Source organism: Osmerus mordax, chromosome 5 (assembly GCF_038355195.1).
Source record: "Osmerus mordax isolate fOsmMor3 chromosome 5, fOsmMor3.pri, whole genome shotgun sequence".
Lineage (NCBI taxonomy): Eukaryota > Metazoa > Chordata > Actinopteri > Osmeriformes > Osmeridae > Osmerus > Osmerus mordax.
The window spans coordinates 17,547,537-17,574,177 of NC_090054.1; the positions used below are offsets into that span (position 1 = coordinate 17,547,537).

Sequence of the window (26,641 nt, forward strand, 5' to 3'; positions counted from 1 at the left end):
GAGAGTCAAAAGAGAAAAAGAAAATGACATTACTAGAAAGCACCCTTTCTAATGGGCGGAGGATTTGACTGTCGTCGGACAATTCAAACCCAACGTAAATCAACACAATACGGAATCCCCCCCCCGACCCCTAACACACACACCCAGCCTCGCCCCGCTGGTCTCACCCATCCACGCCCCCAGATTTGGTTCAGTAATACGGAGGGCGGAGGGAGGGCGGAGGGAGGGGTAGGGGGCTGCTGTCTGAGCTGATACAGTAGGTTGCGCCCTTATCGCTCCTCACCACGCCACACGAGCAGAGAGTGCTAATAGAGCGGGGTAAATCCGTAGAGGGGCATCGAAAAACCATATCAAAGGTTTTTAATTTGAATGCTCCCTGGATGAGCTTACGATTGTGGGTGCGCGTGTGTGTGTGTGAAGTGCCTCTGATCGGTTGTGTTACAGTATAATCCAGCTCAGACGCACAGTAATTAGATCTATGTGAAGCCCTGGGTCCCCACATCCATACGCACGCATACACACACGCATACACACACACATGCATACACACACACACACACACACACACACAAATACATACACACACACCTCACTAGACCTATCTCAAGGTCAGCAACAGGTCAGGATTTAAGCCGAAGAGATTCTGCATGCCATTTAAAATGTTTCCTTGTGTCCCAAATTTGAATTGGGACTAATCGGCTTATTCATTTATGGAATTGGGGTTGTCTAAGGATATGCAGCAGTCTGATGACTAGTAGAAAGACCCTGTGTCAGGGGAAGAGAGGTGGAATTACAGTGCTTTGTTCCTCCGAGGTTCTGCACGTCCAACTCAGGTCACAAGGAGGAAAAGTTCCACAACCCATCCGTCCCATTGGCAGGTGTACATTCTGACCTCTGGGTGATTCAGGCATCCGGGGCTGATTAGGCCATGCCCTGGCGTTGTCATTAGTCCACAGTGGAGACACTCATCTTCATGGGCAGACACAGTGCTGCTAATTGCCTCAATTTGGAGGAAAGCCTGTGACAGCTCTATGGCGAAGAAGGGCACACACAAGGTCAATTGTCCTGCCTCTGAATAGTAAACTAATTTCTGATGTGTTATGATTGACTAAATAGACATTAATGAACCAGGAACGGTCATTATTTTGGAGTTCAGAGAGTACTCTCTCCAGACGGGCTCCATTCATCCTCGCTGCACCATCGTCATTTAAGAAATCATACCATTTTAACTTTCGTCATTCGCACGTCACTTACAGTACTATCATTTCGGGAGTGCCTTTATATAAAACCAGTTGCCAACAATTGGACCATCTCAGATAAATGACCTTCTGGAAAGCATTGTGTGTAAAAAACGCGAAATCATGGAACTCATGGAAGACAACAATTACTGCCAAGCGTTGTGGAAGAAGAGGGGAGAGCGAGAGAGAGAGAGAGAGAGAGAGTGAGAGAGAGAGAGAGAGAGAGAGAGAGGACAGTGTGTGGGAGGGAGAGCGGCCAGGATGGGGCTGGTGGTGTGAATGGGTTTGACAGAAGGAGGCTGTGTGCAGTCTGCTCAGGACACACCAGTGGTGGCACGTTTAACCGTGGAACCTGCTAGCCAATCACCTTCCCCCCATTTGGCCTGTCACCCAATCAACTTCCCCCCATTTGGCCTGTCACCCCACATCAGTGGGGTCAAGGGGCGCCACACAGTTAATGAGGCCTCGCTTCCAACGCACCCTTAAACTCCCACAAGCCCCGGCTTAAAGTTGGTTGCACAGGAAAAACTTCAAACTCACAATCAAACTGACAGTCCTCTGCTTCTTTCTACCTCCAAATATTTTCTCTCCACACGGACCGATTTACTTTAAAAACTTTGAGGATCTGCAAAAATAATATCAGTTTTGTTAGACAAATAAGTCCACAATCACCCCGTTGTAACTGTTCACCCTTGTAATCAGATCATGCTTGATGAGGAGTCAGGAACAAAGCCATGCAAATTCTAATTAAATCTGCAGCGTTGGTATAGGCTTGTTTGATCGCCAGGCCCTTTCATGCACCCTAATCACTCCTGACAGACCCTTCCAACAGATTCTGTGACAAACTTCTCAATTTTACTGGGGGATTTTTGAACTTTGCTTGCTCCTCCGGGTCTGTCAAACAATTCAAATCAATGACCCAATTGACCACTGGTCCCCTTGTTGATAACCTCAATGAGCTCTATGTGCCATTCTTTGTCTGGGGCGAAATGCCGATAGCATTTTCTGGTAATTAAATGTCCGTTTCACGCTCAATACAAACACTGGATGGCTGGTTCACATCAAAACCCCGGAGCATAGTGGAGGGCTGGTGGGGGGGCAGAGATGCAGGTGCAGAGGGGTTGGGAAGGGGGAGTTAGGAGGCATGACGGGACTTTCCCACATTCTGACACAGAACTCATTAGGTCACCATAATAAGGAAGCAGTTTTTTGTTTTTTATTAAAAATCTCATTCATTCGCCAACAATGACAGGCCACTGACCTCATTGATGCCCTAGCTACTCCCTTGTTATCTGAATATCCCGTGTAGAATGGAACGTCTAATTGCAACTCGGCTCCTGGTGGCTTGGTCGTTCATCTGCGAGCGTCTTTCGCCCTGGCAAGTGTAAAGGGAGCTAAAGAGACTTGGCCTGCCTCACACCCTGATGGCATCACATGTTGGGGGGACCAAGCGCTGGCATAAACCAGAACATTCCGTGTTCTGTGAGGATGTTTTGTTTTCCACTTTTTATCGAGTTCTCTGTCCCGCAAGCGTTCTGTGTGCTAGATGCTTACATACGGTGTGTGTAGTTTGTGCATGTGTGTGCGCACGTGGTTGTTGAGGCGGAAGGATAAAATGGGGAGAGATGAGGTTTAGTGCCCCCTTTCCACCTCCCTCAGGGTGACAGTGAGCAGAGGATAAGCAGGAGATCAAAGACTTCTGGGCCTGAGTGCTACTAGCCCCTCTCTCCTAAACCCTCTCTCCTCCTCTCTTCCTCCCTTCCTCTCTCCCAGCGGTGTCCACTGTGCCACTATCTGCCCAGCATCTCGCTAATGTCCACGTAACGGAGATAACAGGTTTCCCTGACAACGGGAGCTCACACACAAACAGAGAGCCATTCTACCTCTTGGTGCGTCAGCGTCAGAGCCGACTCAGATAGGCCACGGTGTCAACAGCTGCTTTGACAGCAGTGCCATGTTTCCTCCAGTTGCACGTCACGGCCAGATCCGTGTCACCGTGTATCACTTTCCTCTGTCAAAACACATGTTTGTGTCGGATGAGACGTCCCTATAACGTTGAACAGATAGGTACGCCAATGGGCTTGTGCCGCCCATGTATAAGCCGAGCTGTAAGTTGTGGGAGAACAAAATGTTACTGTCCCAGTGTTGTGCATTCAGTCTAGTGTTTGGGGTTCATACGCATTTATCAGTCAGCTGAATCGAGAGAGTCACACTCTGCAAGAATAATGAATGGATCAAAGACACGGAAACTGTCTGCTGCAGAGTCTCTCTGAGGCATGAAGATCAGAGGATTAGCGTCTAATTAGAGATTAGATTCGAGGATAGAAGAATAACAGACGAAAATACGACGTGTTATACAAAATATGGAAAACTCTCAATGACAGACGAGACAGTTATCATGCACCAGGCCAGGCTCAACCAATGGAGGCTCGAGCCACGGGGCGCTCCACCCCTGGCCCTAGGCACCAGGCTCTCACCGGCTACTGAGCACGAAGAGAACATGATTCGTCCTCCACAACTGTCCTTCCGTAATCAAAGTGAATCAGTACGTAAGAGCGCAATACTAGGAAAACGACAATGAATTATGATATTGAATTCTAATAACGTATCACTGATTGTAATCAGATCGTGCTTGATGAGAAGCATTCGCACAGGGGGGGGAATCACACACTGGAAACCTCTTTGTCGTAACAAGGCAAGGTAACCTCTTTAACTCCAACTGTGGGCGCAGGAGGAAAACAATCAATCTTCCCCGGAGCTTTACTTATTGTTTTGGAATGGATATCTTTATACCTTCCGATCCTCATCCCAATATTAGAAGCCTTTCCTTTCACAGGCTGCTGCCCTCTGTTTCACATGCAGACTAAATGACTTTAACAAACATCTACATGTCAACACTCAGGGTTTGAGCAGAGAGGCCCTCCTACCTTCTCCCACCACTCTTAAACTGTCAGTCTCCCTTCTGAGGTGCTGAAGGCTGAAAGGCCAAACCTCTCACTCCAGACAGACAACAATGAAGCTGCCTACTGTGTTGAGACCACACACATACCCACACGAACACACACACACACACACACACACATGTACACACATACTACACACAGTACAGACATACCAGAGTTTAAGCATTCTTGAGATGATGTGCTTCATGTAGATTTTCAAACACACTGACACAAATGGGCAAGTGTGAGTTGCGCATCAAAGGCATTCTACATTCAGCCAGGTGACGCTGCAAAAGCGAAACATACCTGCCACACAGCTGAGTAGCAGTAATGTAACGGTTTGATTAGATGCAGACTGTGGTTGATGATTTGCTGGGAGCCCAGTTCTGCTCTCCCTAGAAACCCTGTCTGCTTTCAGGAAAGTTCTTGATAAGGCCAATGCTTGAAGTTGTGGCTATAGCTCCCCCTAGTGCTCTCACAAGCACACTACAGCCAAGGGGTCTGAAAAAAAAAAAAAAGGTGGAATAAATCTGTGAAATACTGTGTTTGGGATGTAAAAGGTGGTGTTTGGACCAAAGAAGACATGAAGATAAGACCAAACATGTCGTTTTAACTTTTTTATTTACACATGTAACTAGTGTTCATATATGAAAGAGAGGATCTTTTTACATGTTATGTACAGAACCAGTAAGGCATAAGAAAACTGTACAGTTGAAAACAAACAGAAACAGAGAAAAGAAACCTAAATTAATCATTTACATAGAGATAAAATACAACCAAGAGCGATGAGAGAACTTAAATAATATCCATTGGACCATTTTATTGTGGGAGAAATAAAACAAGCCTTATTTGATGTACATAGCCATAAAATGAACAGGAAGAAAATTGCATTTACAATTTCTGCCCCCTCCCCTCACCTCCCCTGCCTAAATATTTAATCAAAGCACTGCGCCGTCATAAAGGCAGGATAATACCATCAAAGCATGGCTGACTACTGAAGCCGCTAAACTCAATACGAAGCAGTTGTTCAAACATGTGTTTCTTTTCAAAACACTGAAAACCTCATATGCCCAGCAAGACAGATAACTATTGCACTTTTATATAAAAATATCCTCTCCTGCTCACATCTTTTCCTCCAATGGGGTGTGTGATGTCTACTGCTAGCTAGCAGTAGACAGCTAGCAGAATTAGAAGGGCACGAAGGGTACTCTTCACATATTCGACAATGCTGTAACTTGGAAGTGTTGCCATGGAGCCCAGTGGGATTGTTGTTTGAGAGGAGCATACAGAATGTACATAATACATGAATACGTAGATACACCACGCAAATACGTCTTTAATGAAGGCCCGGGCCTAAAATCCCCGCACCCGCATCACAGTCGATGCCAAATGGATCTCAGGTGAGGGACTGGTCAGCCACAAGTTCATACTTACAAATACAAACACTTACGTCATGGAGGAATTTGGTATGACCATCCAGAAATAGAAAAAATGGCCTGTATCAGGTGTGTATTCAGATAGCACTTTAGACCAGGCTGCACTGGCGTCTCAAGTGGCTCCAGGAATGCCACTTAAGGCCTGCTCATACGCTGGTGTGTGTGTGTGTGTCAGCGTGTGTATGTTCAAACAGAGGTAGGGGTGAAAATGCAGGTAGAGTTCACATGTGTAGCATAAGCTAACCAAAGGAGTGTTGAGGTAAACCTTGATGCCTAGTGACTGTGTGCTACGCCACTCTATTAACAATGAAGATTTCCCCCTTGGGACTGAGGTGTGTGTGCATCAGTTGACTTCATTTTAGCTACCACGGTTCCAACTGTGCTCGGTCACAAACGGCTCCTAGTGTACAGATGCCAAACGGTAGTACTACCTGCTTTTCATGTATTTAGTGCCTTTCATTGGCAAGCAAACCATCTCTCTACTGCTTCTGTAGCACTTATGAATGTAAATAATAGTTGTTCTTGCTGCCAGACTTACAGAGACGGCTTTGAGGCTACTACAAGTCCCTGTTTCCAATGGTAAATCCGGGGAAGTTTGTATCACTGTACACCATTTGGCTAGTGTTAGCCTGATATAGCCTTAGTTTGATAAAGGACTAATTGTATCATAATGCCCAGGTAGCATTAGCTTGATACCAGACCATTGTTAGCTTGGTTCTGGGATATCATTATCCTGGGTGAGTGTTAGCTTAGCACTAGGCTAGCCTTACCTTGGTATTGGGCTACCTCTAGCTTGGGGCTGGCATGCTTAATGGTGGATTAGCACTAGCTTCTCAACGCAGGACTATTGTTCTTGTCCGCTTCCTTACTGCCGTCCTTCATCAATGCAGAGAAGACCTGAGGTAAATAAACACGTACTATGAAATGACAATACTTAAGAAAAATACTTATTTGTGACGTGCTATCGTAGTCTTCACCATACCCGTGTGCCCAGGTGACTCGACATGTGTATTTCCACTTACCTGGCCCCACCTGCGGTTGCTACTGAGCATGTGCGTGGTGGCCATGCAGGAGAACAGCGCGTGCGCAGCCATGTCCTCGGGGAGCCTGGTGAGGAACTGGGCCATGTGGATGAAGTCCATCTGCTGCAGGACGTCCTGGTAAAGACGCAGGATCCCCAGACCGGTCCGGAACAAGCTCTCCTCGCCGTCGCGGCAGAACACGTCCCACACACGACACGCCACATCTAGCGGCAGAGACTTACTATACAGGGTGAAGATCCTGAAGGGAAGGAGAGCAGGGAACAATGGGAGAAGAAATGCATGAGGGAAGAAGGAGGGAAGGGAATAGGTTTCTAGTATTACAGGCCGTCGTACTAAAAGGATCTGGTGTTAACAAACAAAAGAAACAACCCAAGATCTTATCGTTCACCACTGAGAAGATGCATGAGGTAACATCATGACTCACCAGTCTATTAGGTAGAGGTCGGGGGTCAGGTTGTTGGTCTGGAAGTGACTGAAGAGGCGGGGGAGGTTCTCCTCGAAGAACACCTCGAAAGCAGCAAAGTATTTCAACATCTGAGGAACAAGAGAAAGCGGTCATGGGATTATTGGTATGTAGGCAATGAATCACATAAGCTTTGACGTCTAAAGTGAACTTGTTCATGTATGAACTTGAAGTGGAGAAGTTGAGTGTGAGTTTATGAGTGTGTCCGTGTGTGTGTGTGTGTGTGTGCACGTTCATGCATGCATGTCAGTACCAGGTCATGATCCACTCTGAAGAAGGCCATCTGACAGGGCTTGTTGAGAAGGTTAGCAAAGGTGATGAAGGCATCGGCCTCCTCCAGATTCAGGATCAGCACTGCAGCGATGAAGGACATGCCCTGGACCTGGGACACACAGCCAACACTGATCTCAGACCAGGACCAAACCTCCACCACCAGGTGTAAATTCAAACCACTTATTTGTTTACTTTACGCCCCCTGGGTGTGTTGGATTTGCAAATCTTAAATCAATCCTTTGTTTGCTGTACTGTGAGCAGGCTGTGCACAGAGAGAACTTCCTGTATTGGAAGACTTCCTGTAGTTGAGGGTGAGTTGGTTTTATACTCACATATCCGATATCTGGTCTGTAGCAGGTATACGCCCCCAGAACACTGTGGAGCAGGTCATGGTATGGACCACCCTGGGGGAAGGAGACAGAGAGACAGGAGAGAAGGATGGAGAGAAGGGATGAGGACGTCCATTTTAACACACAGTCACACAGACAGTGATACACAAAGGCACAAACACTTTCCAACCTTCTGGAAAATGAAGAGGGAGGGGAAGGTTCTGGAGATGTCCAGTTTGATCAGGTCCAAGCTAGACTCTCTGTCTGCCAGAGACGCCCCGCAGTCTGACAACAAACAACAACATTTACGACGGGTCAGCTTGGTCCAAGTCTCCCAGACAGAAATGTCCCGACAGCACGGTTGCCTTGGTGACCTACCATCGATCTCGTTCTCGGAGCTCGTCTCACTGTAGCTCCTCCACTTCTCCTTGGCTCTGGACAGGAAGATCTCATACAACTCTGCCCACAGACAACATGGTGTGGTGTTAGAAAATCATTTGAATGGATCTGATAGAGTTGGGCTCTAGTTCTGGTGTTAGCTAGCCTGTAGGTGTGTGTGTGGTCACCTGGTGTGATGTTGAGCTCGTTGCCGATGGCCAGACTCCAGACCCGTCCTCTGACGCTGGGGGGGAGACCTTGCCACCACAGATCTCTCACCCTCCTGGTGTTACGCCTGCAAGGGTGCGGGTGAGGGACGGTGTGTGGGGTGACGGGGAGAGGAACAGAGGGAGGGGAGGGATGAGGGACGGAGAGAGGAGTGGGGGACAGAGGGAGGGAGGGTTGGGTGAGATGAGGCACTTGAGTGTCTGTATTGTGCGTCTGTGTGTTTATGTGAGTTTACGCGTGTCTCTCACATGGTCTCCCAGTGAGGCAAGATGTCGTTGTTCCAGATGACCATGGCGCTGGCGATGCTCTCCTCCTGTCTGATCCTCTCCTTCATCTGACGCTTCTTCCTCTGCGCCTCCTTCAGCTCTGACACACCAAGGGAGGGAGTTAGTCCGTGTGGGTGAGTGTGTGTCTGCGTGTGTGTGTGTCTGCGTGTGTGTGTGTGTGTGTGTGTGTTTGAGTGTGTGTGGTGGGTACCTCTTCTCTTGGCTCCTGCCACCATCTCGTCATACTCCTGTCTGTGTCTCTGAGCCTCCTCCTCAGACTTGGCTGGAAGGTTTCTACAAACGGGGCCATTCAACAATGCTGCATTATGGGAGGTTTAGTTTAGACCTGTTCAAATTCATCAATCCAGCAATGGTGGACAGGGCAAACAGTGCACTCTGGAATGTGTAGCTGGCAGGACTCACGCCGGCCGGTCCTCCAGTATGAGAGCGGTGGTCGAGAGGGGCTCAAACTCCAGGTTCTTCCTCCTCCCTGCAGACAGGGGGCGATGCTGGTCCTCCTTCACTGGGAACTCCTGCACGGAAGACAGAAGTTAAACATGGTAAAATCCAGACCCAACATGATTGGATATACTCAAGCGTGAGCTTTCCAACACATCTGTCCCCAGTTTCCTCATAACACATCTGTGAATTCTCCAGGAAAACCTGAGGAGGACCTGAAGGGGGCCTCAGTCTCCAGGCCTAAATGAGGACCAGCTGACTGGCCTGAGGCAGATCACATGGAGCCAGCTCCGCGTTTATCTAACCTGCCCAGGCCAGCCAGCGCTCTCTCACTCTACACGGCAGGGAAGCCTAACAGGCACTCACACAACGTGTGTGTGTGTGTGGAGTGAGGGGGTGTACACGTGTCTGTGGGCAATAAAAAGCTTATTCAGTTATTGCGGTCAGCTGCGGGCAAACAGTAATCTTTCACAGGGTTCGTCTGAATAAATAATGACCTGTGTGCTCAACCCCCCTGCCAGTGACTATCCAATCTCTCGTCTTTCAACATGTAGAATATATATGTTGTACTGTTAGTAAGGTGCTCAATCATGCTTGTAGGATGCAGTGAAAGCATACACACAGACAGATGGGTGGCAGTCAGGTGACCAGGGATGGGAGAGTGGAAAAGCACCGTTTTCAGACCTGAGCAGAGAAGTGACCGAGTTAAGGGTTTAGTGTGACAGAAATTACTCGGTTGGACCGAGGACACGAATCAAGCGCACCTCGCGCCTTCTAAACATCTCTGGTCTACGACGAACAGACAGACGGAGAGGTATGACGGAGAGAAGGTGGAAGAGAAACTTTGCATCCATACCCCTGGAGGAGAGAGACTGGGCTCATCAGCCTCAGCATCGAGAGGCCTGTCGAGGCTGGCCTCCTGACGAACAGACAAACACACAAGCTCTGGTTGGTCAGAAATACTCGAATCCTCTGTGGACCAGGGCACACCATTACCAGCTGAGAGCTAAACACTGCAGGGTGGGGGAGAGAGAGACAGACCAGACAGATGTAGAGATAGGACCGACAGAGAGAGGATGACAGAGAGGGGATGACAGAGAGAGAGAGGATGACAGAGAGAGAGAGACAGACAAACCGGCTGAGACAGAAAGTGGGGCACAATTAAGTTCTGAATGCCACCTGTCCAGGGCATGGGCCAGAATGCTCTTACACTGAGACACAACAGCACACTGGTGGGCCTCCATAGCAGGTAGATGGAAGAGCCGTTGAGAGTGTGTGTGTCTATGAGAGTGTGTGTGAGTATGAGAGAGAGGCTGTTTAATCGCTGGCAAAGACCAAGCAGCACCACAGCAAGAGGAAGTGAAAGGGGGGAAGGGAGGGGTCTCCACGACATCCAGCTGGCTCCCCAGCTGCAGACTTCAGGGCTGGTGTGTGTGTGTGTGTGTCAGTCAGTAAAACCAACCTGCTGTATGGCCATGGAGTCTTTAGAATCATCGCTGTCTCGTAATGGGACCTTTCCAAACAACCTCCACCCAGGTGCATTCTGGGATGGGGGCTTGGACTCTTTGGGCTTTCTAGAAAACAGGCTCCTGAAAGAGAGAGACAGAGTGTGGGATGAAAAGAGGAGAGTAAGGGAAGGAGAGAGAAAGATCAACAAGGGGAGTCAATTGGACACGCACGCACGCACACACACACACACACACACACACACACACACACGCACCCCCCTGAGGTTCTCAGGCTTAGATGTGGGAAGTCTTGGGAACCTCAGTGCTGATATGAGAGAAAATATTTGCATTGCTGACTGCTAGGAAAAGCCAATATGTGCTCCTGTGGTTGCTATGCAGGGTAGGAGGGGGGAAAGAACATCTTCATGTCTCATATGATCGTATGAATCTACAATCCTGCCCTGAGCCATGGAGGAGCAGTTAAACCCATGGTATGTCATGGAGAGAGGGAGTACGTCTCTCTTTCAATCCCATCAGACATGTTACTTTATAAGGAAGAGAGCGAGATCAAGAGAGCGAGATCAAGAGGAGGGGAAAATGAGAGAGAGCCAGAGAGAGAGCCAGAGCGAGAGACAGAGCGATGATGTCCTTTGCAGTTGTCAGCTCTTGGCCAGGTCCCCATAGAAGCCATGAATGTGAGAGAACATTACCGTTTTCCCCCGAAGCGCCGGGAATAAAAACAAGTTCTGCAAACTCGCTCCGTTTCCCAGAGTGACTGAGGTCTAGAACATGTGTTTCCAGCTAGGCTGATTCTGTGGTACACTACCAAATCAGACCCCACAAACCTATGATATTTGATAAATCAGACAACAAGATCAGTAAGAACTGGTAGGCCCTATGCCTATTAGACATGCCAAATCCTAATTTCTTTCACTTCAATGGAGGCTGAAGCCAAAGGATCAGGATGGGGAAAACAGAGGGCAGGGGCCCATCTGGAACATGTAGCGAGAGATGTCTCTACTGACTCTGGATCTGGCAGGACAAAGAACAGTAAGCCATATCTCATTAGTCTTAACAGTTTGTATCTCAAGACACAAATCTCAAGACACTGAACCATTTGTTGTTGTAGTCTTACAGGACAAGAGAATATCAATATCCTATCAATCAGACAGCGGCTTCCTTCCCCTCTCCGCTCCACCTGCCTGCCAGTGTGAGGAGGATAACGCCATTAGCCTATGGAGGCACAGGCTGATCTAATACTCAGGCCGCATTTCCAAAACAATACATTCACGCTGCCACCTGTCAAGCCACGACAGTCTTCAGTTGGTCTGTGTGTGTCTAGTAAACACCATGCTAGTAGTAGGCCTAGTTGTCAGCTCCAATGGGGTAGTTAGGGAAGGCCAGTAATGTGTATGGCCTAACTTGGTTTCACACACAAATAAGGGAAGCCAACATAAAGACGTGTGTTTTATAATCACAAAAAGAGTGGAGGTTTCAACTAACTGTCTTACGTTCTTAGTTTGCTTTACCTGGTGAAAAAATCTGCGATGCCAAACTTCTTTGAGATCAGTCTCTGATCCGACGGATTGGACACCATGATGGACTCGTCAGGCAATGTGTCTGGGGCACTTTGACGACGGCTGACTTCATAAGTGTTTCTGGGGTCGATGTAGCCCTCGGCTCCATAAAAGTCCCCGTCCTCCGGGCTAAGAGGAGTAGCATCACAGCTCAATGAAAGTGCAGTATTCGGGTTAGTCCTGAGACTGAGTGGCCTGGCTGGCACGCTGCTCTCACTGAAGTCCTCTCTAGCACTGGACTCAGTGATTTGACTATCGCTGGTGTTGATAGAAAGAGTAGACGGGCACAGGGAATGGATGTTGGCACTTGATTCTATAGAGACATCGGGGTCCAGAGTACTTCCCACTTCCTCTGCGGGCTCGCCTGCAGCTGGGGCAGCTTCCCTTGGGCATTCATGGCTGAGTCCCCCGCTGTTGCTTTCACAAAATGTAGCAGAGGACCGGATGTTTTTGTATTGCAGATGAGATTCGATCATGCCTATGTCGACTGGAACGTCCGTGATATTTTGAGTGGAAGGCAATTCAAAGTCACATGCTGCTGACTTCTTTACTATGTGTAAGCCACCGTTTGCTACTTTTATTTCCTTATCAGTGGAACCATGTCCTTGGCAACGTAGGCTGTACGACGTGTGTTTTGGACTAGAATAAGAAACGTCCACGTCTTTGTCATAATTTGACAGACAGTCCGCTTCCCCGTTGGGCATTGTCATGTTTAAAACGTCAGAGCAAGTGCAATTCAGCTCATGTTTGCTCAGGCATGACAAGGTTGGTTCGAGAGAAGGGACAACTGCCTTTGGGCAAGAACCCTTGTCCAGGTTATCAATATTGAAATTCGGGGTTTCCCCCGAACAATCCTCGTCCTTCTCTGAAACACGATCCAGCGGCAGTAACATTCCGTTCCCTTCTTCTTCTCTGTCGACGAGCCCAGCTGTGTCTCTACAGGAAAGGGTCCCCCCTCTCCCCCCTTCTGCAGCGTTGGAGCCAGACTCCAACCCTACCATTACCTGAACCGATGAGTCAGTAAATCCATTCAGTGTATGCTCGTTGCACAGGTCGGAAATTACACAGCTGTCTTTCAACCGAGTGGGAAGACAGTCTGCAACTAAATCCAAAATCACGGAGTTCCCGGCTCGAACATACTGCGATGGTTCAACGTCACATTCATTGTTTACATTCCTCCCATTGCTGGCAGCATACACATGACCCTTCCCCACTTGACCCTCAGTAGCCGGGCATGCTCGGTTTTCTTCTAATGGGTGAGCCTTTCCTCCTATGTTGTGATCAATCTGCGACGAAACGAACGATTTGCCTGCATCTTCGTTTTCGTTGACATCGACTGTCAGAGCCAGAACCGACTCTCCATATCCTTCTGTTTCCATATCATTCAATCCGCGAAGCTGTTTAGAGCTCCGCACACGAAAACCTGCAGCGATCCCTCTTCGACCGACGGCTGAGCTCCGTGTCCCGGTGGTTCTCCTTGTTCTGTGAATGCGTTAGCATTTTAGTTTGAAGCTTTAGGTAACCCAGACAGACGCTAGACTACTGTAGGTAAACCAAATCTGCTGTTGGTAAACATAATCTCGACCAAATTCATTAAGTGCGTATAATTTCCCTTTAATCCTTCGTTATCAGATAGTGTCCACTGTTAGTAGGAGCCATTTTGGAATGCCCGCGATGACGTCATGTCTCTCTCTCGCTTTGCTGAGCCTAAAAGTCTGAAAGGTTGGGCTTGAAGCGACCTCCTCTGGTGAGAAGGCGTAATAGCATGTGAATATGTATGGGGTTTGGTACAATCCGTTGCAGCAAAAGCATTTCTCGTGAGTTAACAATGTAATATCATAAGACCTTTCACAGTCAACATGATAACACTACAGGAGGGGGTGTTTTTAAATCCACTATTGGAATTCACACAGGCTGTAACCCTAGTACCTAGTCCGTCCTCACAAAAAACACACCACACACACCCCAGGAATTCATATTTTCACTTTGAATCACAGTGTATCACTGGTCACCATGCAGAGGAGCTATTGTCTTATCCCTTACACAGAATGCCTAGAATAAACTAGAAAATACAATTTCTCAAAATTCCCACCATAAGGCGTTGTAGGCTAGTTCGCTTGGAGGCACTTATGTGCTTTGGCTGTCTGTTAGTTCAGTTAAACCATCATTGGAATAGGCTATAGTTTTACAATCTAATCAATGGTGTCTTATTTGCTTGACAATGTGTTTCTTCGGTGAATAATGTAGTTGGTGGTTTTTACTTCGTCTTTTCTTTTCTGTTATTTTTCTCAACCAAAAAACATAACATTTTAATACATTCACTTATGCATAAAGGTCCTCGTTAGGTTGAAGCCTAATCACTTTGGCCTATCGTGCCTCTAATCTCATACAATTGTCTGATTTGATGCCATGGGTCCGTATGGTTTAATGTCTGAAATCGTTGAGAATTCTGATGTGCAGCAATGATGTTTCAACATGACCTATCTCCCGGCTTCAAGATGATGTCGTTAATATTTGTCTGGATGTGCGGACCATATGAGCAGACGCCCACAGCTCGACACACCAGAAGTAGTTTTCACCTGCTCTATGACGCCAATCACGAGAAAGGCGAGAGAGTGATCACCTAGCGGCTGCAGTTTTTTGGTGATCTGCAGCGGCCGTGCCAAGACGGATATTGAGGTTGAGAGCATATTGTAACAGGAACAAACACTTTAATGTTAATTTGAAGAGGTGCTGTCATCCAAAGGGAAAAAACAAACAAATGGAAAACTACACTTCAAATAGAACAGAAGTTCTGTCGGAGGGTACTGATGAAGAGAATCCTGGCGACAATGGGGTGCGCGTGCTTATTGGGTGCATTTTGTTTCTGCTCATCGTATCAACATTGTTGGGGAATACACTTGTATGTGCCGCTGTCGTTAAATTCAGACACCTACGGTCCAAGGTAACAAACTTTTTCGTAATTTCTCTGGCGGTGTCTGATCTGTTCGTTGCAGTCCTAGTGATGCCGTGGGAGGCTATTTCAGAGGTGACCGGGACATGGCTGTTTGGGAGGTTTTGTGGAATCTGGATAGCTTTTGACATAATGTGTTCCACTGCATCTATTCTGAACCTGTGCATTATTAGCGTAGATAGATACTGGGCCATAGCAAGTCCTTTTAAATATGAACGGAAAATGACTCACCGAGTTGCGTTTATCATGATTGGAGTGGCATGGACACTGTCTGTTCTTATTTCCTTCATACCTGTCCAATTGAACTGGCACGTGTCTGAGGAGGACATGTTGGCTGCGAACTTCAGTAACCACTCTGAGAATTGTAAAGCGAATTTGAGCAAGACATATGCTATATCTTCCTCGTTAATCAGTTTCTACATACCAGTGGTTATCATGATTGCCACTTACACGAGAATTTATCGTATTGCGCAAACACAGATACGCAGGATATCGTCATTGGAGAGAGCCGTGGAACAGGCGCAAAATAACCACCACCCAAACGACTGCGCAAACGAAAACTCATTGAAAACGTCTTTTAAAAAGGAAACCAAAGTTTTGAAGACCCTCTCGATTATCATGGGAGTGTTTGTGTTTTGCTGGCTGCCCTTTTTCGTCCTTAACTGCATGGTTCCTTTCTGTGACCCCCCGTGCGTAAGCGAAACCACATTCACAATTTTTGTTTGGTTTGGTTGGGCAAACTCTTCACTCAATCCAGTGATTTATGCATTCAACGCGGATTTCAGAAAAGCTTTTACAACTATTCTGGGCTGTAATAAAATCTGCTCGAGCACAACAGTGGAGACAGTAAACTTTAGCAACGAATTAGTATCCTATCACCATGACACGACGCTGCAGAAAGATGCACACGTTTTGGTTGCTGCACAGCATCCACACGCTGTCTCCAACGCCGGAGAGAACACCAACCCACCGTTCGATAAAGTCTCTCTCATCTCAAACACATCCTGCAATCACAAGAACCTGCTTCTGCCCGCTATTGTCCAGTTTGAGTGTGATGGCGAGATCTCACTGGATACGATAACGCCCTTTACCTCGGCTGGGGCTATGGAATGCGACGCACTACTCTGCCAAATCCATGACTAAAAGATCACACTTTAAGTTGTCGGTTATTGAACCATTGTTATACACTCGTGTTAAAGATATTGTGATCGAAATGTTACATGTCTTTAGAGGCTATCACACATGATTATGCTACTCTTATATAAATTCACAATGAAGTGCACAACATTTAGCCCAGTTTTGACACCTCGGTTCCAACTAAAGCTTATATCTGAATGCCTGAGTCTGCATTGTCATTCTAATTAAGAGAAGTCTTTACCTTTATGGTGTTTTCTATACCAGGGAAGCATGGAAGGTCAACTTAAGTGTGCTTAAGCTACGCTGTACCTGTGCATTCTCTGAGATTGGAAAGCCTTAGAACACAGTAGAACAATGGTAACTATGTGATCTGTATCTTAATTCATACAAACATTGCATTCCTCATACTGGGGATCTTTTATATTCAAGCATATAATAACTAAAGATGTGGTTTTACTGTTTTATCTCTGGACATTCAACAGGCAATTGATGTACAATATTGACTTGAAATCCAACGAGACTTGTGAATGAATAAAATTTTAGAGAATGAAAAGAAATTCTACAGTTTTGGTACTGTTTAATGCAGTAGTTTCTGAAAATGATTTTTTCATGGTGGCATAAATAAAGTGCATTTGGTTAGCTGTGGAGTGTGGATATGAAGAGGATGTAATGGTAAGGTTTTGGGACTTTTCTATGTATTTCTTCTATTTCACATATGCTTATAAGAACAACAACTTTAACAACCAGCTAGTGTTCCCTAAATGACTGTGGTCCTTTCATCTACAAAGGAGTTGGGGTTGAAACACCATGTGGCGGGAGCTGAGGACTGAGGCTCTCCTGAACTCCACTGCAGGTCACACACACAGGTGTGCCCTAGGGACTGAGTCAGACAGAGGTGTGCGTCTATGTTTCTGTGTGTGAATGAGAAAGAAAAGACTACGTTCTGGTTAGACTTTCCACAATAACGCACCAGGTGTGGAAATAGTCATGTTTATTCCACCTTATGTCATTGTTTGGTGATATTTCTGTCTATGGACATGACATTATTCTCCTCTCACCTCCCCTTCATTTGGCTTGCATCTCAGTGCAGTCGATGAGGTTTCACTGACAGTAATTAGGTCTACCTCCCTGCAGCTTGACATTTAATTATAGATTTAGTGACTAACAAAATTGAATACTGAATCTTTTACTGCAGAGTCAAATTCAGATTCTTATGGGTCTAGACATCTCACAATACGTTGTCAAAGATATGTGTGAGATGGTATACTTTATCAACAGTTATGGAAATTAAATCCAGCAAATGTACACTGGAGATTTCAACATTTTAATTTTTAAAAGAATTTGACCTGACTAATAGTAATTACTAGCAAATTAGCACGCAAAGTCATATTATTTTATGATTGACATCACAGTAATTAAACAGACTATAACATGACTTCATTTCTTTTTCACGCAGACTTAAACCAATTTCTTGAAAAAAAAAAAAATGATATGCCATAAATAACACAACTTAAGCCCAATCCAATAATATTTATACGGAACATTATGAACAAAGTGCAAACTATGGTAACCACCATCCTCTGTCTTCTTAGTCGCCTATGCAAACGTTCTTCAAAACCTTTTCTCTGTGATATCAGCTGCTTAGCATTACAAAATGATGTGAGGTAAACTATAGTATAGGCTACTATTTTTGCCTATATAAACTATATAACCACTCATATGTGGTCCAAATAACCACCACACAACTAAACCAATGCACAAATAAGGTTTTTCCAGCTTCCAGCCGTACACCTGTTACAGCACTGCAACAGCACAATCTTCCATAAATAGATTTGGAAAGAAAATGTATGCGTGCATTCACTATGGTTACAAGCCACACAGAAAGAGACACAAACTAAACTTTACATCACTGATGCTATTTTAATAACTGCTAAGACATTCATGTAACTATGATACCAGATGTCAATATGTTGAACATGCATACAAATGACCTGTTTGATAAGCCTCTGATTGAATCAAGTGATTATTATACATTTTAAATGTCACATCCCTCCATCTCTCTCTTTGTTGTAGATGTACTACAATATATTGTAGTACATCTACAATTGGCAAAACGAGAAAAATTGAAACCATATGTATAGATAGTAAATCAATATTGCCAGAAGTGCTATACAAATAGCAAAAAAACAAATATATGTTACAATGGCAATAAAGTAAACAACATTGTGTAACCAACACTGTATGTGGGATGTCCCTGTGACTGTAAAGATAAGTCTACAGAGTCTCCAAACTGCTGCAGAATGACAGCGCAGAATGATTTACATTTACATTTACATTTATTCATTTAGCAGACGCTTTTATCCAAAGCGACTTCCAAGAGAGAGCTTTACAAAGTGCATAGGTCACTGATCATAACAACAAGATAGCCAAAAAACATCGCGAGTAGCCAAAACATGAAGCACACATTGTGAACAACCAAAGTAAGTGCCAAAGGGAAGAACCATAAGAGCATGTAGTTAAACAAGTCACAACCAAACAACATGAACAGCTATAAGTGCAAGTGTACCTGTGGGAAAAAGCAAGCAACAGTAATAAAACAATATATCACAGCGAGAACCAAAAATGATGACACATCTCGAAGGCCAGTCAAGATGTGAAAGAAGCGAATTGTCATCGATCGAAACGTTGTGCAAAAGTAACACTTGGCCTCGCTGCTGTTATTGATTTGCTTCAGCTCCTCGGTGAATAAAGAGCTGCCATGTCACTACTGTGTCTGGTTTAGAGGTATTTTCCATCTGACAGTGTAATCAACCACACGTAGAATTATTGTGTGGTTGTGTCATTGTATGTGTGTACACACACACACACACACACGCACAAGGGAGGATGGAGATGGGTCCCTTAGCAGCAGAGATGGCGTGCTACTCAACAGCCTATTTGCTGGAACTGTACAGCTTTAACACCGGTGATGATAAAGAAGTGTGCTCACTCTATATGAGGAGTATCTTGTATATTGTTAATCGTTTCTTCCTTGCCCACATCACGAGGGGATATGGATGGCCCTAATAACAGCTCTGATCATTTGGAAACTAGTGCTGCCCTCCACTCACCGGTGTGGGGTGCATGATTGACGGATGGTAATGTTACTGGTGTCACCTCTAACGAGTGTCTTGTGACCCAGGGGGAAGACAAGTCTAACTTACTATGCTAATTTGACATTTCCGTCACATGACACCCCGCAGAAACAATTGCACAGTAACTCATTAGCCAATCATTGGTTTGCCGGTTTCTATAGCAATGAAGAATCTGTAGTTAAGAAAACCGAGTGAGACTAGGATAAACCTGTCTTTAACCTGAAACTTATATTTGAAACAAACTCCACTGAAACCACTCAAGAAATGTCAGCCATCACCAACCAAACAATTATAACAACCAAAATGGAGAGGCCTTATTCAAAGATTTGAATTCAACTTCAATAAAAGAGGAATAGAGTTGCTTTTATGTATTTTTTATAACATCTGATGATAGAACGTTTCTTTTCTCCTGTATGTGTGGGACAAATCAATGGTTTTGAGACAGGTTATGTACTTCCTCATAGCACAGTTGCTGGAATATAACCCATTTGGTACAACATATAGAACATAGTAGAGGTGGAGAATTCTTGTTTTTGAAGGTCTGAATGACACGGACGATCAATTATTCAGTCTGCAGCATCTGAGTGAAGTTGGGGGCAGGTGTAGTGAGATTCTAAAGGCCCAACTTCAAGGCTGCCTTAACAAAGGGAAACATTGGTTGTCCTCTGGGCACTGTAGTCATAGTTATATTTTCAGTTTAGATTATGGACAAACAGAAAACAGATGCAGAATGGTCCACACCTCCCACACACATACACACAGACACGCAAACACAGAAACTCACGAGATCTTTAAAGTGGATGAGTAGAATGTTTCCACTCAGTAGAGTAGACTGTGAGCTACTTAAGTGTAAATTGACAGTACAGCCAGGATATCTGGAAGAACAGTCCCCTGCGCCCAGCCTCCCCCAACCCCAAACATCACCACCCTCCCCCCTAAGCACACACTCCCTTCCGTCCCCTCACACACAATTCAATGAACAGCTGATTACAAGAAGTCGCCATGGAAACTTGTTCTAAGGGCGAGGATCATCGTTATATTTACATATGGTAGATTGTAACTTTGTCCCTTGCCTGAATCTTCACAATTAAATTGGCTGTGTCATTATTGTCTGGAGGGGGGATGGCAGGGCACCACAATCACCGTGGTAATCACCGTCGATGGCGGCTTCACCACAGCCTGCAGCAAGTCACTGATTGCGAACGTCTCTTAACAGCAATTGAAGTAGAGATTGGTCTCTTCTTTGACCCCCTCCTGTATCACTGAGGACTCTGTTGTCAGTGTTATCACACATGAACACACAAAGACACACACACACTCATGAACACACAAACAGACAGACACACACACACAACATACACGTTGACCAACAGAAGATGACTGTGCTTAGTGGGGAGACAGAAAGCGCTCTTTTTGAAATGTATTATAGTAAATGAAACTGACACCTAACCCTACACAGAACACAGTGGAGTGGGCCAGGTGCATTATAGCATTGGGTTGGCAATCATTTTATGATCTTTTATTATGTTTTACAGGTATCATAAACATGTGTTGACATGGTTGTGCTAATGCCTCACGGTTGGCCGGTGTCAGTACTTGTACTAGACCAGCTGGTGGCGCTGGTGTTTCAGCAGCCCATTAGAGCCCATTCATACAGTGCCACCACAGAAACAGAATGACTGGACAGACACGGTCACATCCTGAGTAGGGTCCTGTGCCGCATGGCATGCACACTGTTACGACTCCCACTCCTACCTGTAGGGTGTGCGTCGTTGCCTGTATGTCTTGTCTCTGTGTGTTCCTGGTGTTCTAGGTGTTCCTGTGACGGTGATGACGTCATTGTGCGCGTCCAGATGTCGATGTCCCGGAACTGGGCCAATAGCCCAGGTACAGTCTGTGATTTATCCTGTAAACCACCTGCATGACATATCAAAGCCTTTGCTTTGTGGTATAAAGGGAAATGCAAAAAAGATCCATGCACATACAGGCATATTTTGAAGCTAACACATTTGCAAACTCTCATTCTAAGTTTTTGCCAACAAGAAGAGGAGAGAGTGGAGGAATGGGAAGGAGAGGAGAAAGGAGAGGAGCGAGGAGAGGAGAAAAAGAAATCAGACCACCAAAGGTCTGGGTTGGCATGGATCTTTCCACTGGCATCCCAGTGGAACATATTGTCACTTTTACTGTGAGCCTCTAAGCCCATGGCCACGGCTCTGCCAAGCCCCTCCAGCACCACTGACTTCTTTTTCTTCAGGTTCGTCTGATCTGGGACAAACAGATGAATGGCAAATGCAAGCCCCAAACATGAAGAGAAATCTAGGTCATACCCCCCGCAAGCATGCTCTTCATTGTCAATAAGGAAAGGATATTACATATTGTACATTGATTTTGCTTTCATTTGTAGCTAAATAAGATATGGTGTAACATTATATATAATTTTATATTACAGACAGCTTGTTCGATTTTGCCAAGCTGTATTTGACAACAGACATTATGACAGCAGCGCTGTCGTAACAGTTCAAGCAACTGGACTGTGGTCTTGGTGTTGCGAGGAACCTTGGCAAGAGTGTCTATTGTGCTGTTAGCTGTGAGAGGGCATTTGGTATGGGGGTGTGAAATCCACCCCCACCCCGCACGCACACACACACAGAGATAAAACTGGGGGTTGTGAGGGGGAGGGGCCCTGTTTCAGGGACGTCTGGGTAGTCTCATTTATGCCCTGGGCGCCCCCCTACCCTTCGTCCCCCCTGCTCTACCCCCTTCCAGTCCTCCTTTATCCCTCTCTTTACCCCTCTTTTATGCAAGCGTCCCTGGCCCCTTCACTCTCAAACCACTGCAGACTCTTGGACCTTCGCATGGTAAGAGCAACGTTTGGACAATAACAAAACCTTTTCAGACTAGAGAACTAAACACTAGCGAGAACTGCATGGAATGTTTGTATTTACATGTATGTCAGAGAGAGGGTCTGCTTGCCCTTCCATTGCTTAACTTATTAATGAGGTGTAGTCATTATAGAAGGGGCAGCAACGGCTGTTTGTTTTGATGCGTGTCTTTGTTTTCTGAATCAAACTCCCACACACATTCAGACCATGTAGGAAGATACGCACTTGAGAAAGGGAAGATCATAAGCATACTGGATGCTTGATTGCCTCACATTGTGAGTAATACGAAAAAAATACATTGGACATTGATTAATCTAGAAACAGATGCACTGACACAAAAAAGCCTTAATGGTGTGTATGTGTGTGTTAAAACTAATTCATATTTAAGTGTGCTGAGTTTGGAGTGCACCAGTTAGCAAATTACTATCCAGTAAGAATTAGTAACAAGGCAACATTAGAAGGTCATTGTCTGTTTAAGAAGCATTAGGAAATATAATAACAATGGATGGTGTGTGTATTGCGTTCAAACTTTTCACGCTTGTTTTTACTTTTCCTGTCTCCCCCTTCTCCTTATCTTGTCTCCCGACAAGTCCTTTGATAACAGCTTGTCCAGATTTGACTCCTCTCAGGGCACTTTGCAAGTGTTCGGCTGCACTCAGATAAAGTGCCCATTCAAGCGGCAGTAATCTCCTGCTCTGACCCAAACATGAGCCCCCCGTGGACCCTGACCCTCCTCCTGCTCTGCCTCCCTGCCCTGCCCGGCTCCCAGGCCAAACGCCAGAGCTCGGAGCCCAGTCCAACCTCAGCAGCCGTGGCCAAACCACCCAGGAACAAGTCTGTCCCTGGGTCCGGGGAGCTCTCCACCAAGGACGGCCACCGTTGCACCTGGGAGACCTCCGGAGAGGGCGTGGTTTCCCTCCTCATCCGCTGTAGCTTCACCCCTCCGGGGGAGGGACAGGAGGAGGAGTCGTACTGGTGCCGCTATGCAGGCCAGCCAGACCTCTGTCCCGCCTACGGTGCCAAGTCCAGCCAGTACTGGAAGCAGCTGGTGGGCAAACTGAAGAAGAGGAGGAGAGCATGCGACGGAGAGAAGGTCCTGAAGACTCGCACCTGCAAGAAGGCTCCTGCAGAGGCTCACATGAAGCTGGCCCAACGCAGCGGAGAGGAGGAGGGGGAGACCAGGAAGGGTGGAGGAGGAAAAAAGAAGAGTTCGGAGACCCAGGCTCCAGAGGTGATGACAGAGAAGAAAAAGGAAGAGAAGAAAGAAGAGATGAAGGAAGAGAAGGGGGAGGAGAAGAAGGAAGACATGGACCTGGCAGGGTTTCCGCTGGAGAGAGAAGAAGGAGAGGTGAACGACATGGATCCTGTGGAGGACTACTGTGCTGAGGGCTGGCATTCTGTATGCTCCTTCTTTGTCAGGTTCTTTGAGGGCTGAAAGGACATTCCGACAAACTTTCCTGTGTCCCAAATTCTCCATCTTTCTCCCTGAAGAGTGCACTCATGCAGTCCCCCACTATCACGGATGGAAAAGCAAAAGATTAGTGTCGATGGAGAACATGCTCACACCTACTAAAGGGAGTGCACTGAGGCACACTACATGAACGATAGGGTTGAGAATTAGCTCTCTTAGCATAACCATGACACTCATGTACTGTCCCCAGGCACCGTTTAAGTTTAATACTAAATTCAATCATAATCAGTCAAGTTACTTACATTGATAGAACAGTAATCTGTAGTCAAGAACGAGGCATTATCTGATTTGGAGAGGTTGTGTTGTGTTGTAAGGATGGTGATGCTGAAAGTTAGAGTTTGGGGATTGTTTTGTGGTTATTAATGATTCCATTGTTAAACTAATATTGTTATCTCATTCTCTACAGAGAGATATTTGCTGTTTGATAAACTTACAGCAAACGTTGATAAAGTTAGTGAATCCTACCTGTGAAAATGTTTAAAACTACTGACAAAATGATTTGAAGTCAAAAGCAAATGATAAGAGTATGTTTATTACCTTAGAACCTACATTATAACCATATGCCTACATCAATATAATAATACCTAAACCCACCTGGTTAAATATGTGACTCCACTGTATTATCTTCTTTGGGTTAATGTATTTAAACTGAAAATAAAACGTTTCCAGTAATCATCTGTACACAACATGGAGCCGGCATTCACTTGTGATTCTGTTAGCCTGGTGAGCGATGCATGCTGCAGAGGACGATTCAAAACCAGGAGAGAAAAGGATTCTGTCCAATACTCTCATGTATACCTTGACATCTGCTTATAACTTTCCTTCTTCAGGTATTTTATTCCAGTTCAGCACACACTTTTCACAATTTCACCATTAATTTAATCTGGAAAGGGGTTTCATAAAAATAAATATACACAAAGCACACACCCACACATGCCCACGTGCAGAGATTGATGCTGTGAGTTTACTGACTTGAAGGTTGTGAATGCTCTTCTCAATTTCTTTCACATCCACTAAAATGTTCTGTCTTCTCCTATTGCCCTCCTTCCCTTTACTAGTGTCATAGAATTTGGGCTAATATGTGATGGTCAAAGACAACTTATCATCGAAATGATCAAATGCCGTCAACATTTGCAGTACTTCTATTGTGTACTGTCACATTAAGATGCAAATTAGAGTTGAGGGACTCAGTCCTAATCAGGGTTCAAGAGAGCGAAGGCACCGTTTGCTCGTCAGACAGACTGAAATCAGAGTCTCAATGTGCTGATCCCAATGACATGCCACGCCCCCTGCCACACCCCCTGCCACGCCCCTCAGCTCTCTGGAATGCTCATTAACATGAAAGAGGGATCTATCATCGGGTTACAGAAAGAGGGTGGGAGGGAGACAGGTTGAGAGAGAGGGAGAGGGAGAGAAAGGGAGAAAGAGGGAGGAGGGAGAGAGAGAGAGAGAGAGGGAGGAGAGAGAGGGAGTGACAGGGAGGAGAGAGAGAGGGAGAGAGAGAGAGAGGAGAGAGATGGAGAGAGAGAGGGAGAGAAAGGGAGAGAGAGGGAGGAGAGAGAGGGAGGGAGAGAGAGGGAGAGAGCGAGTGCAGGAGGGAGATAGCAAGATGGGAATCTCAACGCAGTCCAGTCTCAAGTGTCAGTCTGTAATGATCTCATCTTACAGCATTACAGTCTGTAATGATTTCCTCTTACAGCACTTCGTCGCAACATATTGTCCTTCTCTGTGGTTTCCTCCCAGACGGTTTACAGAATCCCACCCTAGCCCCACCTCTGTTTCCAGGAGTTAGATTTCGGTATGTTTCACCCATGGCATCATCATATACTGTTCACAGGGATGGCTGGGAAACTATGTGAGAGTTGCAGCCCTCTGCGTCTGGACACCATGCTAATGAGCCCTCTCTATACATCTCCCTGCTGTTTATCTGTTTCATGCCTCCCGTTGCCCAGAACCGTCTGCTCTCCTTTCCTCTTTCCCCCCTCACAACCCCCTTCCTTCTCTCTCTGCTCCTCTCCCCTCTCCCCTCCTGCTGCTCCTCTCACCCCCCTCCTTCTCTCTCTGCTCCTCTCCCCTCTCCCCTCCTGCTGCTCCTCTCACCCCCCTCCTGTCCTAGCCTTGCCGCTTTAAGCCTTTCTCCTCCTTTATTTGCTTTTCTTCAATTTCACCCCTTCTGTGCCCACCTACTCCTTTTCCCCACCTCTCCTTACCCCATCTCCCTCTTCCACAGAATTCATGGGGTGTCCACTTGGCCGCCCTACAGCCCTCCTTCACCGAGTCTCTCGAAACAGGCAATCTGCCACATACGTACACACACACAAACACACACACACACGTGTATACACGTACCCAAATAAACACACACACGTTACACACACATACGCGCACCCACACTCTCTCTCTCTTTCACACACACTTGACATCTCCATGGTGGCCCTCTTTCTGCATGTTCGCCTCCTTCATGCGTCGACTAAAGTGAGGACAGTGAGGGTCACGTCCTCCATAGATGTGAAGAGAATCCTCTGGCATGAAGGATCCTGGATGGTTGCCTAAATCACACCAGACACAGCCAAGCTCAGGCCCGGGTCCAGCTCCCATTCTTCTTTCCCATTTTACTTGGCTTTCACAAAGGTGTTCGATAATTCACTGCAATTAGTTAAAATAGGGTTTCAATGTACAGAATTAATAAAAGAACAGAGAGTGTTCTTTAAAACAGAAAATAGGGAGCTATAAAGAGAGAGAAAGTTAGATAAAGGTCATCATCTTTTTGGCTTTCTTTATGTAGTGGAGCTCAGAGACTTTATGGCAGTCCTACTCAAATGGCCGACCGCGTTCTCTGTCGAGACCTAGGAAAGGGTCAATACGGACGAACAGAACCAAATTTGCTAAGACTTTCAAACGTGATTTAGCTATCGTGAGCCGCAAGGCGCCGTTTTCTAAGAGAACGCAGCCTCTCCCTGTCTCAGTGGTGAAAAGGGCAACAG

At 46.0% G+C, this 26,641-nt stretch overlaps 3 protein-coding genes across 6 annotated transcripts; 2 read left to right on the forward strand and 1 right to left on the reverse strand.

Moving 5' to 3' along the window:
* Positions 1–4,820: 4,820 nt before the first annotated feature.
* Positions 4,821–13,722, reverse strand: tbc1d12a (TBC1 domain family, member 12a). Of its 3 annotated transcripts, XM_067236727.1 has the most exons (14): positions 12,033–13,722; positions 10,518–10,644; positions 9,912–9,974; positions 9,020–9,129; positions 8,808–8,890; positions 8,579–8,696; positions 8,291–8,397; positions 8,103–8,183; positions 7,915–8,009; positions 7,728–7,799; positions 7,376–7,504; positions 7,084–7,193; positions 6,639–6,897; positions 4,821–6,513 (listed from the first exon to the last, which is right to left on the reverse strand). In XM_067236727.1, exons 1-14 carry the CDS (start codon positions 13,457–13,459, stop codon positions 6,442–6,444), a joined length of 2,853 nt encoding a protein of 950 aa, XP_067092828.1. In that variant the 5' UTR covers positions 13,460–13,722; the 3' UTR covers positions 4,821–6,441. The 3 variants fall into 3 exon arrangements, with proteins under 3 accessions (XP_067092828.1, XP_067092829.1, XP_067092831.1); XM_067236728.1 differs by lacking the exon at positions 9,912–9,974; XM_067236730.1 differs by lacking the exons at positions 9,912–9,974; positions 10,518–10,644; positions 12,033–13,722 and adding an exon at positions 9,678–9,728.
* A 1,119-nt stretch (positions 13,723–14,841) lies between these two features.
* LOC136943279 (D(1C) dopamine receptor) lies at positions 14,842–16,176 on the forward strand. Its single transcript, XM_067236544.1, has one exon. It carries the CDS (start codon positions 14,842–14,844, stop codon positions 16,174–16,176), a length of 1,335 nt encoding a protein of 444 aa, XP_067092645.1.
* A 5,947-nt stretch (positions 16,177–22,123) lies between these two features.
* fgfbp3 (fibroblast growth factor binding protein 3) lies at positions 22,124–24,349 on the forward strand. Of its 2 annotated transcripts, XM_067236584.1 has the most exons (3): positions 22,152–22,162; positions 22,391–22,461; positions 22,777–24,349. In XM_067236584.1, exon 3 carries the CDS (start codon positions 22,893–22,895, stop codon positions 23,619–23,621), a length of 729 nt encoding a protein of 242 aa, XP_067092685.1. In that variant the 5' UTR covers positions 22,152–22,162; positions 22,391–22,461; positions 22,777–22,892; the 3' UTR covers positions 23,622–24,349. The 2 variants fall into 2 exon arrangements, with proteins under 2 accessions (XP_067092684.1, XP_067092685.1); XM_067236583.1 differs by lacking the exon at positions 22,391–22,461 and having other exon boundaries at positions 22,124–22,162.
* The last annotated feature ends 2,292 nt before the right edge of the window (positions 24,350–26,641 follow it).